This window comes from Dermochelys coriacea, chromosome 16 (genome assembly GCF_009764565.3).
Source record: "Dermochelys coriacea isolate rDerCor1 chromosome 16, rDerCor1.pri.v4, whole genome shotgun sequence".
NCBI classification, from domain to species: Eukaryota; Metazoa; Chordata; order Testudines; family Dermochelyidae; genus Dermochelys; species Dermochelys coriacea.
Genome location: NC_050083.1, coordinates 22,442,321 through 22,457,594, shown reverse-complemented (window position 1 = coordinate 22,457,594; position 15,274 = coordinate 22,442,321). Strand labels below are relative to the sequence as shown.

Sequence of the window (15,274 nt, the reverse complement as noted above, 5' to 3'; positions counted from 1 at the left end):
GCGGTTTAGGTTGGACGTTAGGAAAAACTTCCTGTCAGGGTAGTAAAGCAATTAATTCCAGTGTTTAGGGAGATTGTGGAATCTCCATAACTGGAGATTTGTAAGAACAGGTTAGACAAACACCTGTCAGGGATGAGTGCAGGGTACTGGAGCAGATGACGTCTCGAGGTCACTTCCAGTCCTATGATTCTATGCAAATCTATCTTCATGTGAGGGCATGGGAAAAGATCTATCAGATTGAATGGATACTGCACATACTAGTCCAAAGGAAGTGTAACTCTGTGTTTCAAGTTTAATTCCTATCTAACGAGTCTAACTGTAAGCAGCCAAGGTTTCTAAAAGTCAAAATCAGTGGCCAAATTTTGAAATGTGCCAGTCGTCTGACAGCTGCCAACCCAACCTACAGGAGCTGAGTGGCCAACACTTCTGAAAATCTGGCAACCCAGTTTAATGATGCCTAAGGGCTTGTCTACACAAACAGTTAGTGGCAAGCTGAGGTGTGAATCTACCCTGAACTAGCTGGCCACAGACTAACTGTCGTTCTTAGTTAGCCTAGTCTTTTTTGAAATGGGACCAGATCAGCATGCATTAGGTGTTAATGTGTGTCAGCAGGGTCCACACGGAAACTTAGTGCATGGCAAGCTGGTGCGGGGTAGATTTACAGCCCCGCTTGCTGTGAACTAAATGTTGTGTAGAAGCCCTAAGCGTGACTTTAGGAGCATAAGGATAGGTTGGTATTTTTGAAAAATCTTACCCAGGTTTTCTTGCTTCATTTGGGGTAGAATCCTGGTCCTCTTGAAGTTAATAAGGCTGAGATTTCACCTTTGATATGTTACAGAGAAATATTACAATAAAAATACCAATGCTTCTGTCCTCATTTCTCTCTCTCTCTCCCTCCCCCTCCTTGCCCCCAACTTGACTGCTCCAGCTCTTAGCTCAGCACTTCATGGGGGAGGGCAGAGCCGGCAAGCCAGAGAGGAGAGGTGGGAAGAAATAGGGTCAATATCCTCCCCCTCTCCTCTGGGCACTTCACTCTCTCAAAAAGTGTCAAGGATTTCTGATGATGTAAAAAATCCAGCTTTGCAGCAGTGACCCCACATCCCTGCAGCTCCCCACAGGCAAGCGAGATGGAGATCAGTAGCAGAGTATAGTAGCACATTGGTGCCCTATCAGAGTCGCATCGCGCATGTGACAAAAAGATAGCTCATCCCTGCCCCAAAGAGCTTTCAGGTGAAGTAAGAGAGCTGATTACTGTGGCGTTTGAATGAACCACAGATGCCGGTTGGCACAGCTGCCAGTGCTCCACTCATTCTGTCCAGGGAAGGGGATTCTTTAAATTGAGAACTAGTGAGCTCACATATAGGTCTGTGCCACAGTCCCCAAGTCTGCAAAGCTACACTTCAGAATGGGATGAGTGAGTGTGTATTGCCTTTAACAAGCCTGGCGGGTTGAATATAGCATTAGAGGTAATTCATACAGAACATTTAGCTGGGTTTAACATGGATTGTCTTGTGTAGCATGTTCTGAATCATGCCATTTTTATTATTCTGCACAGACTAAAGGAGTTGTAAATACAGCTGTGTCTGCAGCAGTCCAGGTTGCTCGAGGCAGAGGACGAGGCGCTTTAACACGAGGGGCATTTGTTGGGGCAGCCGCCGCTACTGGATACATAACACCAGGTACGTCATAGCATTAACAGCTAAGGGTCTGTCGAGCCCAACTGTCCATGGATGAACTATGGCTGCTGACGTTCACCTCTCTATGGGTCAGACTCATCCATGCTGGTGACCTGTTTAGTTTTGTAGCATTTGAGAAGAGCCACAGGGGGAAATGCATGGGGGTTTAAATGAAGGGAAAAGTCAGAGAGTCTAAAGCTGGAAATGTATCTCGCTTGCGGTTTATTGTGCATGGAAGATGAGCACATCACTATCCAGCTCTTTCCCTGGGGCTTTGTAATTCTGATATCTGCCTTTCTCATAACTCTCATCATGGCATGATTCCCACAACTCTGTGCCTAGTTGTGAAGTCTCCTGGAAGATGCCTGTTAGTATTACGATTGGCTTTACCAAGAGTTTCTCATTCTAGATAATGCTACAGGATTATCATTAATAAGAGCAGAGGGGTATTGTTTGTGCATGCAAAATGAAAATACTGTCCTGTGCGCGTTGCTTCCCGTAAGAAGTGCTTTGCCGCCTGATGAATCTCCTCTAGGAGCAGTCTGAGTCACAGTAAGAGAGACCCTTTGCTCCTCTTGGGGAACGGCTATTGGAATGGAACTTGCTGCCATGCTGGAATGCATTCCAGAGTAGCGAACTGTAGGGATTATGCTGGCAGATTTGGAAGTCGTTGTGCTCTCGGGAGCACCCTGCACAATCTGGGGCTGTGAGCAGAGATGCCTATTAACAGCTGTCATGTTGGGAGAAATGAAGGAAGGAAATTCACATTCATATTCTGACTGATGATGCTCTGTAATGTTGGCTGCATTGCTTTGAGCAGCAAAACTGCAGGTCCAAATTAAAAGGCTTTTTGGTTCCCATTTATGCTTGGGCCCCTTCACGCAGAATTCACATCGCTGGTCAGACTGTTTTAGTGTTGATTCCCATTGGCAGGTTAGCAGCCACAATAAACAAAACTGTAGCTACAGAGACAATGAAGTGCATAGCAACTTCTGGGTTTCCTCTATATTTCACTTCATCTAAAACACTGTATCTCACCTGGTGGGTCACAACACCCGCGGAGCAGGTGGTCGTGAGGCATTGAAAATCATACTACAATCTAAAACAAAGAATATCTTGCTCCCCCATTCCCTGCATACTGTTATCCTTCAAGGTGAGGTATTCTCTGTGAACCTCTCCTGCTACACAAACAAATTACATAGGGTAATCATTGTCTATTCATTTTATGGTGTGGAATCACAAAAATTTGAGTTTGAATATGGGGTTGTCAATCCGAAGAGGTTGAACCACACTGGTGTAGAAGATAATGCGCAAGAGTTGGGGGTGGGAGGGGAATCTCCTCCATTTCTGTGTATTTTATTTTATTCTTTGGTCTCTGTGCCTCCAAAGTTCCATGGCCAACGTTCACTAGCTTCCAAAGAGTAAAACCCTGATCATTAGTGCTCAAGGTTCTTTAGGATATAGTATAGACTCCAGTTTACACCCTTCATCAGTTCCCAAACGTTAATAGTGCAGCCTGTAGTTGGATATATTTACCTCCTGGCACAGTCAGCAATGTGGTGCCTTCATTGTTCCTGTATATTGATGTAATCATAAATATTAAAAACCAGTAATTCATTTTTAATGGCCTTGAACATTGTTTCTGAAACTGCTTTTCTGCCTGAGGAGTCGTTTGAGACATTGTAACCTGCTAGAGGCACAGTCCTTGCCAGCATGGAATTCTTCCAGAAATAGGTTTAATTTCCCAGCCATCATACTTGTTAAGCATTTATTTTTCTTGGCCTACATACCTTTTTCCTCTTCAGCCTTTCCCACACCAACCTAACCCCCCCTCAGAAAAAGCTTTACCAGACATGAATAGTACTGCTTGTTATTTCAATAAGACTTAGTAATAACCAAGAACAATGCTGTCACCATTCCTTTTTATTCAGCAACTGTATGTATCCTCTAACTTTGCATGCCTCCTATCCCCATGATGGTTTGGTTTACTTTTTTTAAGCTGCTATCAGTGGCTACTTACTATCCAGCCATTCAGATGTCTTCTGTGGAATAAGTTTGGACTCTGCGGAAACCAAATGCCAGTATTCTTAATCGCCAAAAATATTTGCTGATGATTTGGACCTTTACCACAGGCCTCCAGGTTTCCCTTTTCCTAACTGGGGGATTGAGGACAATGACTATTTTGTGCATTAAGTCATATCAGTATTTTATTAAGAGAGTCTGTAAACTGGGCCTTGCCAACTCTTGCAGTGCGACAGTATTGACTGGAAAGTTTCAACCAAGAGAGACTATTAAGGAAAATAGAAAGAAAGGTGGAGCTTCTATGCTGAAGCTTCCAAAAAAGGCGGAAGATGGCTTGTTTGGGTTTTTTTGCAGACAGAATCTGGAACGATTACACCCAAATGCAGCTTGAGTATTTTAACTTAACTGAGAATGGATTTTCTGTTTTGTGTATGGCCCGTGTATTAAGTTTGCGACCTTTGATGATTCTTCATATGCTGGGGGGAATAAAGCCAAACGCTTGTTCTGTTTGTATTGTAGGCTATGGGGCACCTTATGGGTACAGCCCAGCTGCGCCAGCCTATGGTATGTATGACCTATTAATTAACTGCACTAGAAACGGTATTGAAATTATCATGGCAGTCCAAAAACAGAGATTGCCCTAGAGTTTGCAAGAGTGATCCAAGAAAATCAGAGCTCACTTTAAATATGACAATGAGGACATTTAAATTGATGCCATAACCTTGTGGTTCTTGTTTTGGTTGGAGTAGCTTTTTGCCTATGCTTTGCCTGATTGTGGAAGGACTGCTTGTTCTGACTGCCTGTTCCCTTTCATAGTGAAATTGAATATTTTTAAGTAGTTCTCCTACTTTTTACGGTCAGCTTGTGCTCCATTCAAAGAATACCTAAGGGCCAAATCTAACATCCTTGAATATTACTCTAATGCCCCTTGGCTAAACACTGGTAAAATGATAGTCCATAAGTTAGACTTGTGGGCATTTCCTCTTACTGCAATCAGTTGTTTGAAATGCCCACTGCCACAAACATCTCATAACCAGTCCAGACACATTGTATATAGTTGCAGGCTAAATATTGCTGTTTGGGTCAAGCTAACTGAGTTTCTGTAGGTTACTTAGAGAGCTGTAGCTCACGAAAGCTTATGCTCTAATAAATTTGTTAGTCTCTAAGGTGCCACAAGTCCTCCTTTTCTTTTTTCAAGCCTGCTAAGGCACCATAACTTGCACTGCACCTTTCTGCTAAGAAACCCAGTGAAATCTAAGAGGGCAGTGCAATATATTTCATATGGACTAAAATAAATGTAGGGCCTCTCTCATAGCTCTAGAGTTCTTTCTCCTGCCCACCCCCCAGCTTTTTTAAATACTAGATTAATAAAGCCTGTTTATCTCCAACTGGCCTTTTGGTTACTTTGAATGAGGTTTATGTGGCAATGGGGGCAAAACAGTTTGGAGTCAGTGATATGTTCCGACACGCTAGAGTAAAACAAGGCGCTGTCTCTCAGAACCAGTTCTGATCTTCTGTGTGTACAGAACCTGTCTTCTATTACGGGGTAAAATTCTGTAGCTCTCAAATGGCAAAACCACCTGAGTAAGCTCCAGCAGCCTTTTGTTATTTTTCAAAGGGGAAACCTAATCCTCACTGAACCAACCATTCCTGTGCAGTATTATTTTCCTAATGCTTGCTTCCATATCGAATCTGAATGAAATTGGGGGCTAACAGTAACGCCATCTGATAACACTACAGGTGTAGAAACCTTATCTGACCAGGGAAGAAATATGGAACTGGGTCACTTGATTTCTACACCTTGGGAAAGAACCGTTACCATTCTATGATGCACGCTATAAATACAGCTATCGCCTCTTGTGCTGTACCCTGATGATGAAAATTCTACGGCTCTAGTATTGGTGGTGTCTAGGAGTATCTGCCACGCAGAACTAGCTGCTACTACTCTATGCTTCCTTCTGTGGAGCAGGGCAAGGGAATTGGCCAATGAGGTGCCTTTACTCAGATAAGGAATTTCCTCTGATTTAAAGAAGCTTTTCTTATCTTAGTAGAAAGATATGAATTGGCCCTCTGTTTTCACATTGCAGCAGGTGATACTAGCATTTCCCATAAAGCATATTCTGTATTCTTGATTATCTTTCTTGCACTGTTACTGATAACAAAGGGAACCTCTACCCACTCACCCAGCAGGAAATTAACATATTTAGTTTAGGACCTGTTTCATCAGTGGCTTATTTTAAACAATCCCTTTTGTACCCTTCAACTTTATATGAAACATTAAGAAGTGGGTATTGAATATGACCCTGAGATGGTCTAAGATGGCTGATACTTGACTATCGGTATCTCTCATTGGTGGATAGGTTATATATAAGAATATGGGGTGAAGTCCTGGCCCCACTGAAGTAAGTGGTAAAACTCTCATTGACTTCAGCGGGGCTGGGAGTTTTACCTACAATCCTTTTTTCTCTTGGTTTGTTTTTTCCTTCCCCTCCATCTTCTCATGACATCTGTGTTGGAGCCTAAATTGTAATCGCTTAGATATTTACGTGTGGCATATCGCTGACTTCAAAGTCTTGTGAAATCTGCTGCCCCCATTTTTCGCATAAAGAGTTTTTCTGTTTTAATGTCTTATTGTGATGCAAAATACTGAAATAATGCTTTTCTGGCTGTAAGGTAAATATGTCTCTTTGCCTTTGTAAGCTGTTGCATGTTGGGAAGTTTCACTCTGATCATCTGGTGCTCTGGACTACCTGCTGTTGCTGCTTTGTGATTTCTAAATGGATATGTAGGTTAAATAATAGAATTTAAATAGGAACCATTTAAAAAAAAAGGATTTAAGTATGCAGAAGTTTGTGAGGCCACAAGAACGCTATAATAATTCTGAGATTAGGCAGATATTAATCTTTCCAGATTTGCCACTTCAGTACAATATGAATAAATGCAGAAAGTCTAAATGGATATAGAACTTGATTGAGTTATCAGTGCCTGGGTTGGACAGATACAAATGGAGGTTTGTCAAACCTGTGCTGTACCATTTTTTAAAGAACTTCTGGTTATGCACAGCAGCATTTACTGTCTCAAATCTTTGCAGTTGTAGTTGGCCTGTCGAATTACTTTAGGACACTGAACAAGATAGATTATCCCCACTATCTTCACAAGAATGTAAATTAACTTTCCAAATCCAGTCTGGTTCAGTGTAACATAGTATTGACTACTTCTAGAACATATTGCTCATGCTAAATTAATAAACATCAGAATGATAATAAAATCTAATATGTTATATTAAAACTCCTGTTTAAAGCATTACAAAATGTTGAAATGTTTTGCTTATGGGGTTCAATGTCCTCAAAATTCATTGACTGACTCATCTGGAAAGGGTTAATGAGAAAATTACTGTAAGCTTTTACATGAATTTATTGGATCATTGAACTTATTTGGAGTCCTCTCCGTTTCTTCTCTCTGTAGGTATACCCAAGAGAATGGTTCTGTTACCAGTTATGAAATTCCCAACATATCCTGTTCCCCACTACTCATTCTTTTAGCAAATGGCAGAAGCTAATTCCTATTGATTGAACAACACAGTACAGTACAGAATGTTAGAAGAAAAAAAGCCTTTTTATCCTGTTTTCTTTGAACACATACTTGAGCAAAGTCATTTGTAAAGAAACATCTTTTCCTACTTTTTGATTTTAACAAAATGCAAATTTAGTTCTCTAAAACTTGAAAAAAAAAATGTTCTGTGAAATGTTACCTCATTTTCAAATAACTTATACCAGCCTTCTGTTATAGGGAAGAACTAGAAGCTTAAACCTTACGTTTTAAATGAAGTATCCGATTATGTAAAATTAAATTTGTGAAGGATGTATAGAATATAAAACACTGATCACAAATAAACTGTTTTGTCGTAACACAGAGTACTGCCTGTTTCCTAATGCAGTCATACAGAATCTCAGTTAATGACCTGTATTTGTTGTAGGGCTGCTTAAGTCAGAGTATAGTTATTTTAAAAAAAACAAACCAGTAATACAATAGAAACTTTTCAATTAAAATTTAACTTTGAAAATATTAAGATGAATAAAGCTAGTAAAATATGGGTTTAAGTATTGTCTTAGCTTATTATTTTTGATGTATCTTAGCATCAGTACCTTGAAAGGATTCCCTTAGCATCTTTAAAACCAAGGAAATTAGCATATCATAAGGCTCAGTAATGTAGACCATCTTCGTTTTCCAAGAAGCCTCTTCATTTGTATGCAAAATGCTGAAAAAGAAAACAAAGGGAATTATTAACACTAGTTGGTCTCTTTGTATTCAGTTATATTTTGTGAAACCTGTGTTAAACAAGGGAAATTTCCGTGCAAAGACTTTTGTTTTGTAATTGGGGGAATACATAGTTAAGTTTGTATTGCCCAGAGAAAGGACAATCATAACGTTATGCTTAAGTTCTTCAGTGTTCCAAAGATGTTTTTACAATGCCCCCCCACAACCCCCCAAAAAGAATAAATTGCACTTGTTCTTGTGGCCTTCTTCACTCTGTAAGATTGTCTGCCCACCCTTGATTTTCCATGTAGCATTTTTACAGTTATTTCAGTAGTCAGTCTCTAATTAAAAAAAGGGTTCTCCTTTTCCCCTTACAATTATAAGAATCTAAAGCAGCAACAAGGTCCCCATGAAAACTTGCTATTTAATGGTCCCAGTTCTTGTTGAGTGCTGCTGTGAAAAGTGACACATTTCAGCCATAGGCCAGTATTCATTTTTTGATACGAGTTGGTGCCCAAGTAAGGCGACATCTATAATGTGAGGACTGCATGCGCCCTCTGAGAGCATAGAGCAGAGGACATGCTCTGTACTGTTGCCAGGATATTTCCAGGCTTGTGTATAAAGCTATTGTGCTTTGGACTCTCAGACGAAGGAATAAAGTGCTTTTTATTAAGGTATCACCCTCACAAAATAAGCAGTGTTGTTGGTTGCACTTCCTCATTCAGAGGTCACCGGTTCCTTTTCAGTAGGTTTGTTCTGTTTTGTGATGTCTTGAAGATGCCTTTATACACTCTGCTCTCTTTCAGACTCTATTCTTGGGGGAGGGTGGGGTTTTTTTAGATGACGTGGTAAGAATGGGGCTTAACGCAATGTATGTTTCTCATAGCAGGGAGAGTAACTATAGAACAGCATGATAAGGGGGTGAAGTGTATAACAAGCTGCTTTCCTTGGAATTAACTACAGCAGTTGTTCTTAAACCAAGCATTTGTGCTTAGGAATGAGCTTAAATCTTTTCATAAACATTTCTCTTCCTGCTGTAGCTCTTGCTTTCATTTGGTGGTGGTGATACTTTAATAAAGTATGTAGCCTTTATTGACAGTAGCAGTGAGTCTGACATTAGCATCCCTTGAATTAGCACTGAGAGATAAACAGCAGGGTTGGGGGTGCCTTCAAATTGAGAAGTGTTGATAAATCATTGACTTGTTTTGCTGGCCTATGGATGAAAGGGAGCCATCACGGAGCAGAAAAAGCATGGCTGATGAGAGCCCATTTTTGGGTAATACAATATTCATTAAAAGTTCCCTGCCTTTTTTGGAGTGTTCTTGATTGGCAACTGCTAATAATAAAGTTTTTGTTTGTTTGGTTTTTTTAATCCATGAATTTCTGAGACTTTAAATTTTAAACTACAATTTGTTCTGAAAGTATTTATTTATTGAAAATTTACTTGCCCAATAACTTATTCCTCCCCAGCTCATTAAACAGAGGGAGCTATGCTCTTTTCCAACATGATGGCCGTCATTTCAGATGATTTATATGAAGTCATTTTTTCATTTTTTGTCATTTGTTGGGAGTTACTAACCACATTGTAAACTTGCCCCGTTGCTGCATATTTTACATTTCTCTGCTTTACTGAAAATATGAATGAGCGGTTGGTTCTTTGTTTAAAAAGTGATCACCTTGGAAGTTTAGATGTTTTGATAGTTTTAAAAGTGCCCACGTGTGTCCCTTTTACAATGAAAATTCCACTTACAGCTGAAGGAGCAGAGAAATTTAAATGGAGCTTTAGCTTCAGCCAATCCCTTTGAAATTAACATGAAGTTTTTGCTTCTCTGCTCTTTTCTCCACTGTAGGTGGTTTTTTCATTGACAGTCCCTATTGCCAGCCTCTCAGCATCGCACCTTTTATTGTTCACTTGGGCCCTCAAGATTTCTTCTCTGACTTCTAGAACCATCAGGTTGTCTGGCTCGAAATGGCTATTGTAGATGTCTTAAAAGCAAGAACAAATGTGACTCGTTTTGAGGGGGTCTCAGCTTCAAATATGGAACTCTGAGCTTTTCCTTTTTGAAAAGATATTTTCCCTGAACTCAGACCTTTTAAATAAAAGCAATACTTATTGCAAGCCACAGTTCTCCTTTGGGATACATAGCAATAAATGTGCATACATGTCTCTTGGTTATTTCTTCACGCCAGAAAGAAGAGACCAATGTATAAAACTTGGACTTCATTAAAAATTGGTGGGGCTCCCAATTTAATCAGTTAACTCCGCCTTAGCTTTCACCACTTAAATCAGAATTTTAACTGAACAATTGTGCTCAGCTCTTTAGTATCAAAGTTCACCTAGAAACTGCCACCGTGACTTACAGTGGCCATTATTGAACCCAGAGCTGCTACATGCCAGAAGACATGAAAGGCAGCAAACATTCCACCTTTTCTCCCAAGTATAACTGAACTAATGTGTCTCAACCATGCCTCACAATAATATGGTGAAACGGTGGAAGGATTAGGTCACTTCACTTCTTAAATGGATATTTTTCCCTAAAATCCTCATAAAATAACGGATATTCTAGAATCTGGCAAATTTCAGAAAAAATTCGCTGTTCTAAGTTCACATTTTTTGTTTTGTTTGTTTGTTTTTTCGTTAAACTGTTTGGGTTAATGTTTGAGGTGTTGAATCAATTATCTGTATTGTTAACTGAAGTCAGAGATGCCTCTGTATGAAACTCTTTTATTTAAATGGTGTTGGAACCTCTATATATTGCAGGATAAGAGTTTTAACCAGTTTTCAGCAGGTTAATATCATTTTATTCTCATTCTCTCCGAACCTTCGTAGCCATATGCACTTGTATAAAATAAGCTGAAATGTAATGACTGTAAGCAGAGATCATGGTATAAAAAGGTAAGAATTTTTATTCAGCTTGAAGAATATGTTAATTACTGTTTTTCAACTCCCATATACATATGATGAATCATATATATGACATGAGCTTTTATTATGCCTTTATTTAATTTCAAAATCTAACTGTTTAAGGAAAAAAATCAACTGGTCTTATTTTCAATCTTTTGTGTTTTTTAAAGGCCACTGAAATTATTTTAGTTTAAGATAAACTATTAATGTTTAAAAGATATTAGTTTATAAGAAAAAAGGAATCCATTAGTCTTGCCAATAAATCATTCTGCTCCAAACATCTCTTCTTGTGTAGTCTGAAAAGTTAATCATATTGATAATCTTGAGTATCAAGCACTGCATTCTTTCCTTTCTAGTGGAAAAATTTAGCTGTGTACCAAAGCCAAAATGTCTGCTAACCAACATGGTTTGTACACAAAGCCATAACATGGCTTTCTATAGGTGTATAGAATAGAAATGTACTGTTGACTACATGATATTGTCTAATTAATAAGAAAGTAATCTTTTCCCAAAACTATTAATGCTAATCTCCAAAGGAAGGAAGAAAAGCTTTGGTAATATTTGGAATATTGAAGTTAAAATGTACGGAGACCAAATTATATTAGGCCAAATTAATTCATAAAGGGAAGTTCGGGGGGGGGCCGTGCTAGTGATTAACTCAGCATGAATAAATTGCTTGGTCATAGTTTTGTAACACTAGGAATTAAGACAGAACCATTAATAAGTAATTCTGTATTTTAAGTTTACCTTACAAAAATTTACTTGGATTAAAATGATTCTGGATTGAGGCTTAAGTGTATGTAATGTGTATAAATTTTTTTGAATAGTCATTTTAAAATTTATTTTACATATTCTTGCATATTATAGCAATGTACTGTAATATAAAGTTGCTGAGAACTCTTTTCATATAAAAATTGTACTTAAAATGTGACTTTTAAATGCAGAATAATATTGGCCCCATAGTCACTCTTAATACGCAGACGTGAAAGGTACAAAAGACTTGATTTACCACTATTCTACTGCTGTAAAACTGGTAAGCAAATTGAATAATGTAGTGGTAAACCAGGCTCAGAGTATAGTATTTTTTGTAGTAAGCAGGTAAGTCACCACACTATATAAACTAAATGCATTTGATTTAACAACTGAAAAAAATCACAATTTCAGAAAATGTAATCTTAGATATAGGTAGGTATAGATTACCCTTAGTAACTCAGTCCAGCAAAGATCTGGATAGAATTAATAGTCTGTTACTGGACAAATTACTAACTATAAACTCCACCAATGTCAATGGGAGAGCCTGGTTTGACAAGTGGCATCTAATTTTGCAACTGGAAAAAACTTCAGACTCAATTTTGCAAAAAAGTTGTACATTATAGCACTTTAACCTCTAACTACATTGTGGGTGCAATCAGTGAGCTGTTGAAATGCTGTAAAATGCTCACACAGTTATTACATAGTGCAGATTTGGATCTACAGTTATCGTTAGGCTCAAATTTGGGACTCCTTCCCCTGAGACCCTCTTAAAGTCAAGGTCTGAATCTTTCACTAGCAGAGGATTGCTTAGTCTTGTATTGAGAATGGGCAGCAATAGCAGGCTGCTCTGTTAGGCTTTGGAGGAGGAATGTTATATACATTTCACATCCGAGATAAGGTATATTATAATTAACTGCTCTTCAGGTTTCCTCTGAATAGCTCAGGTGGTGATAGGCACTGTCCAGGTCAGGTACTGATTAATAAAATGCCTGGCTGCTTCTCACTCATTGAGAGAGTTTGATTTTAAATGGCCTTATTTGGCAGTTTATTCCATTTATTGACTGCTCTTCAACAAAATAGTTAAGCCTGAATTTCCTTATTTGTCCATGGTTACCCCCATTTAATTGCTCCAGTCCCTTATTCGGTTCCACTGATGCCCTTCTGAAATGTTCACCACTTAGGAGCCTACTTCTCACTGAAAGTCGGTGGAACTTAAAGTAAAACTTTCAAAAGTGCTTAAGTGACCAAAGATCCTAAGTCCCACCGATTTTCATTGAGACGTAGGCTCCTCCTCTTACTTTTGAAAATGGGACTTAGGAGCCAAAGTCACATAGGCACTTCTGAAAATTTTCTTTTACGCTCTCATTCACAGTTCTTAAACTAGTTGGAATGTCAGATCACTCGACCACTAGCATGGGTTCCATCTACCTGATATGCAGTTGGGACAGGCAGTAGTCTGCAAGGGGAAGTAGAAAGTGCTCTCTTCTGCATCCATATCTACATGGTGTTTAAATCACAGGTAAGTCAGCAGAGGAGAGGGGTATACATTGCCCTTAGCCTGCAATTCTAATGTTGCTGAGTTTCTTAGCTTGGAATGCATTTAAACAGGCCTAGATGCAAAGTTGACTCCATAAGCGTTACTGTGTAGCTGCTATTCTGTTGGATCTTTAAGAACAAGAGAGAAATACTGTTATTTGTAGCTTGGATTTCTGGCTCAGAGTTCTGAGGAAGTCCCTTTCGATTAGCGACAGACAAGGAGACACACAGTTTGGTGTGTTCCCTTCCTTCATTAACCCCTGGAGCTAGTTGATTTGATTCGAATGTGTGCTTTAGAAATTACTCCTAGCACCAAGAGATTAAGATACCAAATCCCCCAGATAATTGACTGGCCCATTAGCGTGTTCTCTAGATTGGAGATGGGTGGGACTGACACTGACTCTGGCAGGATTACTGGGCAGTTTGGACATTGGGTAGATTCTTGACTGAATTAGAGAATAAGTGACAACTCCTACAGAAAGAGAGGTTAAGATATGGGTAGAAATAATTCCCTCGGGGATATTTCTTTGGTATAATAGCATAAGCCTGCCTTTTGCTGCACCTCCATACAGGATGGTGATCAGCTAAGACACTACTGAGTCAGTCTGTAGTTTACTGTCTTCTCCATATGTCCCCAAAATGACATTTAATCCCAGGAAAGGGAGAACAGAACATGGTATTGGCTTGGTGGTCTGCTGGTGACCTGAAAGTGTGTCTGAAAGCCATGCAGAAGCTTTGCAGTATGTCACACCTATGCTCCAGAGAACAAACAGGCTTCCACTTCATTTCCAGCATTTGTCTATAATTTGCTGTAATTCCTAGCATTTGTCTATTTGGTCTGGATCTACAAAGCTCTGTATGGTTTAGATCCTGGATACCTTAAAGTCTCTACCTTTTTCATCATATTCCCTGCTAGTGGTTGAGATCAGTAGTAGTGCTTGGGTTAATGTCTGTGGTGTAGGATATTTGAAGGACTCTGTGACTTGCTTCCCCAACCACCAGAGATTTGTTCAGTCAGGCTCTTTCTGAGAGGATGTTGTAAGGGAGTTGGCTTAGTTTGAAGGGCAACTGTTGTCTGTCAGTCATCTTGTATTAATGCTGTTGTACGTGCTGGGGATATATAATTTTTTTTAAAAGCTGCCTGTGCCTTTTGAGGTGTAGGTCGCACCCCATCACGGTGCTAAACTGCTTGTGTCCAGTAGCAGTATAAAGAGTTGTAAAGGGCCATTCTCTTAGCTAACAGAAAAGTTGTGATCCTGCCATTACATTATCTCTGTGCCAGTTCTAGCGATCTGTGTTCTTCTTTTAACATGCATTCAGCATTTGGAACAGGGCAACCTTATTCCTGGGCATTGTGCAGTTCAGATGGAGAGTGCCTCCTGTGGACATGCAGTGAATGTGTAGCAAGCAGCTTCTTGCTGCAAGTGATTCCTGTACTCCTTTTCTTTCTGTCGGATGGAGTACACAATCCAGCCTGCACCAAAAAAAGGCAATTTAGTGCCTGTGTAGGTGGTTCCTAATTTGTCTAATTTGCTGTCATGCAGCCAGCAGGAGTTAATTACATGATTCCAGCAATCATGATGGCTCCCATTTAATGTTCTGTTAGTCCTGCTGCCAAGAGTTGCACTGGAGTTAAATACCTTTTGCTTTTATGAGATTCTCTGTGAAGGAGCTTGGGAGGAGCAATCTATTTCAACATCCTAGTAAATAACTGAATGGGGGTTTTTTAAGCTGTGGAATCTTTACAGCAGTAGGTTTGTAGGCACTTTCTGGCATCACATTCTAATGGCCTTGATTAATCTTTTGAAAAGCTTTAAGAAAATGGTGAATTTTGATGGAGAATTTTAATTTATCATTCAGGCAGTTGTGACTATTGCTCCCATCGCACGCAGATACCCAGCTCAGCTGTCTTCAAGCTGTGGAGAGAAAAGGGATCCTTGCACTTGCCTTCTAGCAGAAGGGTGAGGACCTTAGATAGGTAAAGGCCTATAACACACAAAAAACCACTCTGAGTCTGCGGTTTTCCTAACAACCACTGAGTGAAAAAAATCATTGACCACAATTCCCCTCTTGGGCAGGACAGAAGAATAGGGCATCAACACGAAGAGATTTCCAAATGGGCTAG

At 39.5% G+C, this 15,274-nt stretch overlaps 1 protein-coding gene and 1 long non-coding RNA gene across 7 annotated transcripts in view; one reads left to right on the top strand and one right to left on the bottom strand.

Moving 5' to 3' along the window:
• The window catches only part of LOC119844411 (spermatid perinuclear RNA binding protein), a 93,047-nt gene extending 83,078 nt beyond the window's left edge, over positions 1-9,969 (top strand). For 5 of the 6 annotated variants that reach the window (XM_038375193.2, XM_038375192.2, XM_038375191.2 and 2 more), the window contains 3 exons: positions 1,556-1,679; positions 4,218-4,262; positions 7,164-7,606. In XM_038375193.2, coding sequence (XP_038231121.1) covers positions 1,556-1,679; positions 4,218-4,262; positions 7,164-7,240 — 246 coding nt within the window. In that variant the 3' untranslated portion in view covers positions 7,241-7,606. Of the gene's footprint in view, positions 1-1,555; positions 1,680-4,217; positions 4,263-7,163; positions 7,607-9,805 lie in introns of those variants that run through there. The other variant, XM_038375201.2, reaches the window with a different exon arrangement.
• Positions 5,938-9,813, bottom strand: LOC122456904. The gene is made up of 2 exons (XR_006276069.1): positions 7,844-9,813; positions 5,938-7,157 (listed from the first exon to the last, which is right to left on the bottom strand). It is a non-coding gene; the product is annotated as an uncharacterized LOC122456904 (long non-coding RNA).
• Positions 9,970-15,274: the final 5,305 nt, after the last annotated feature.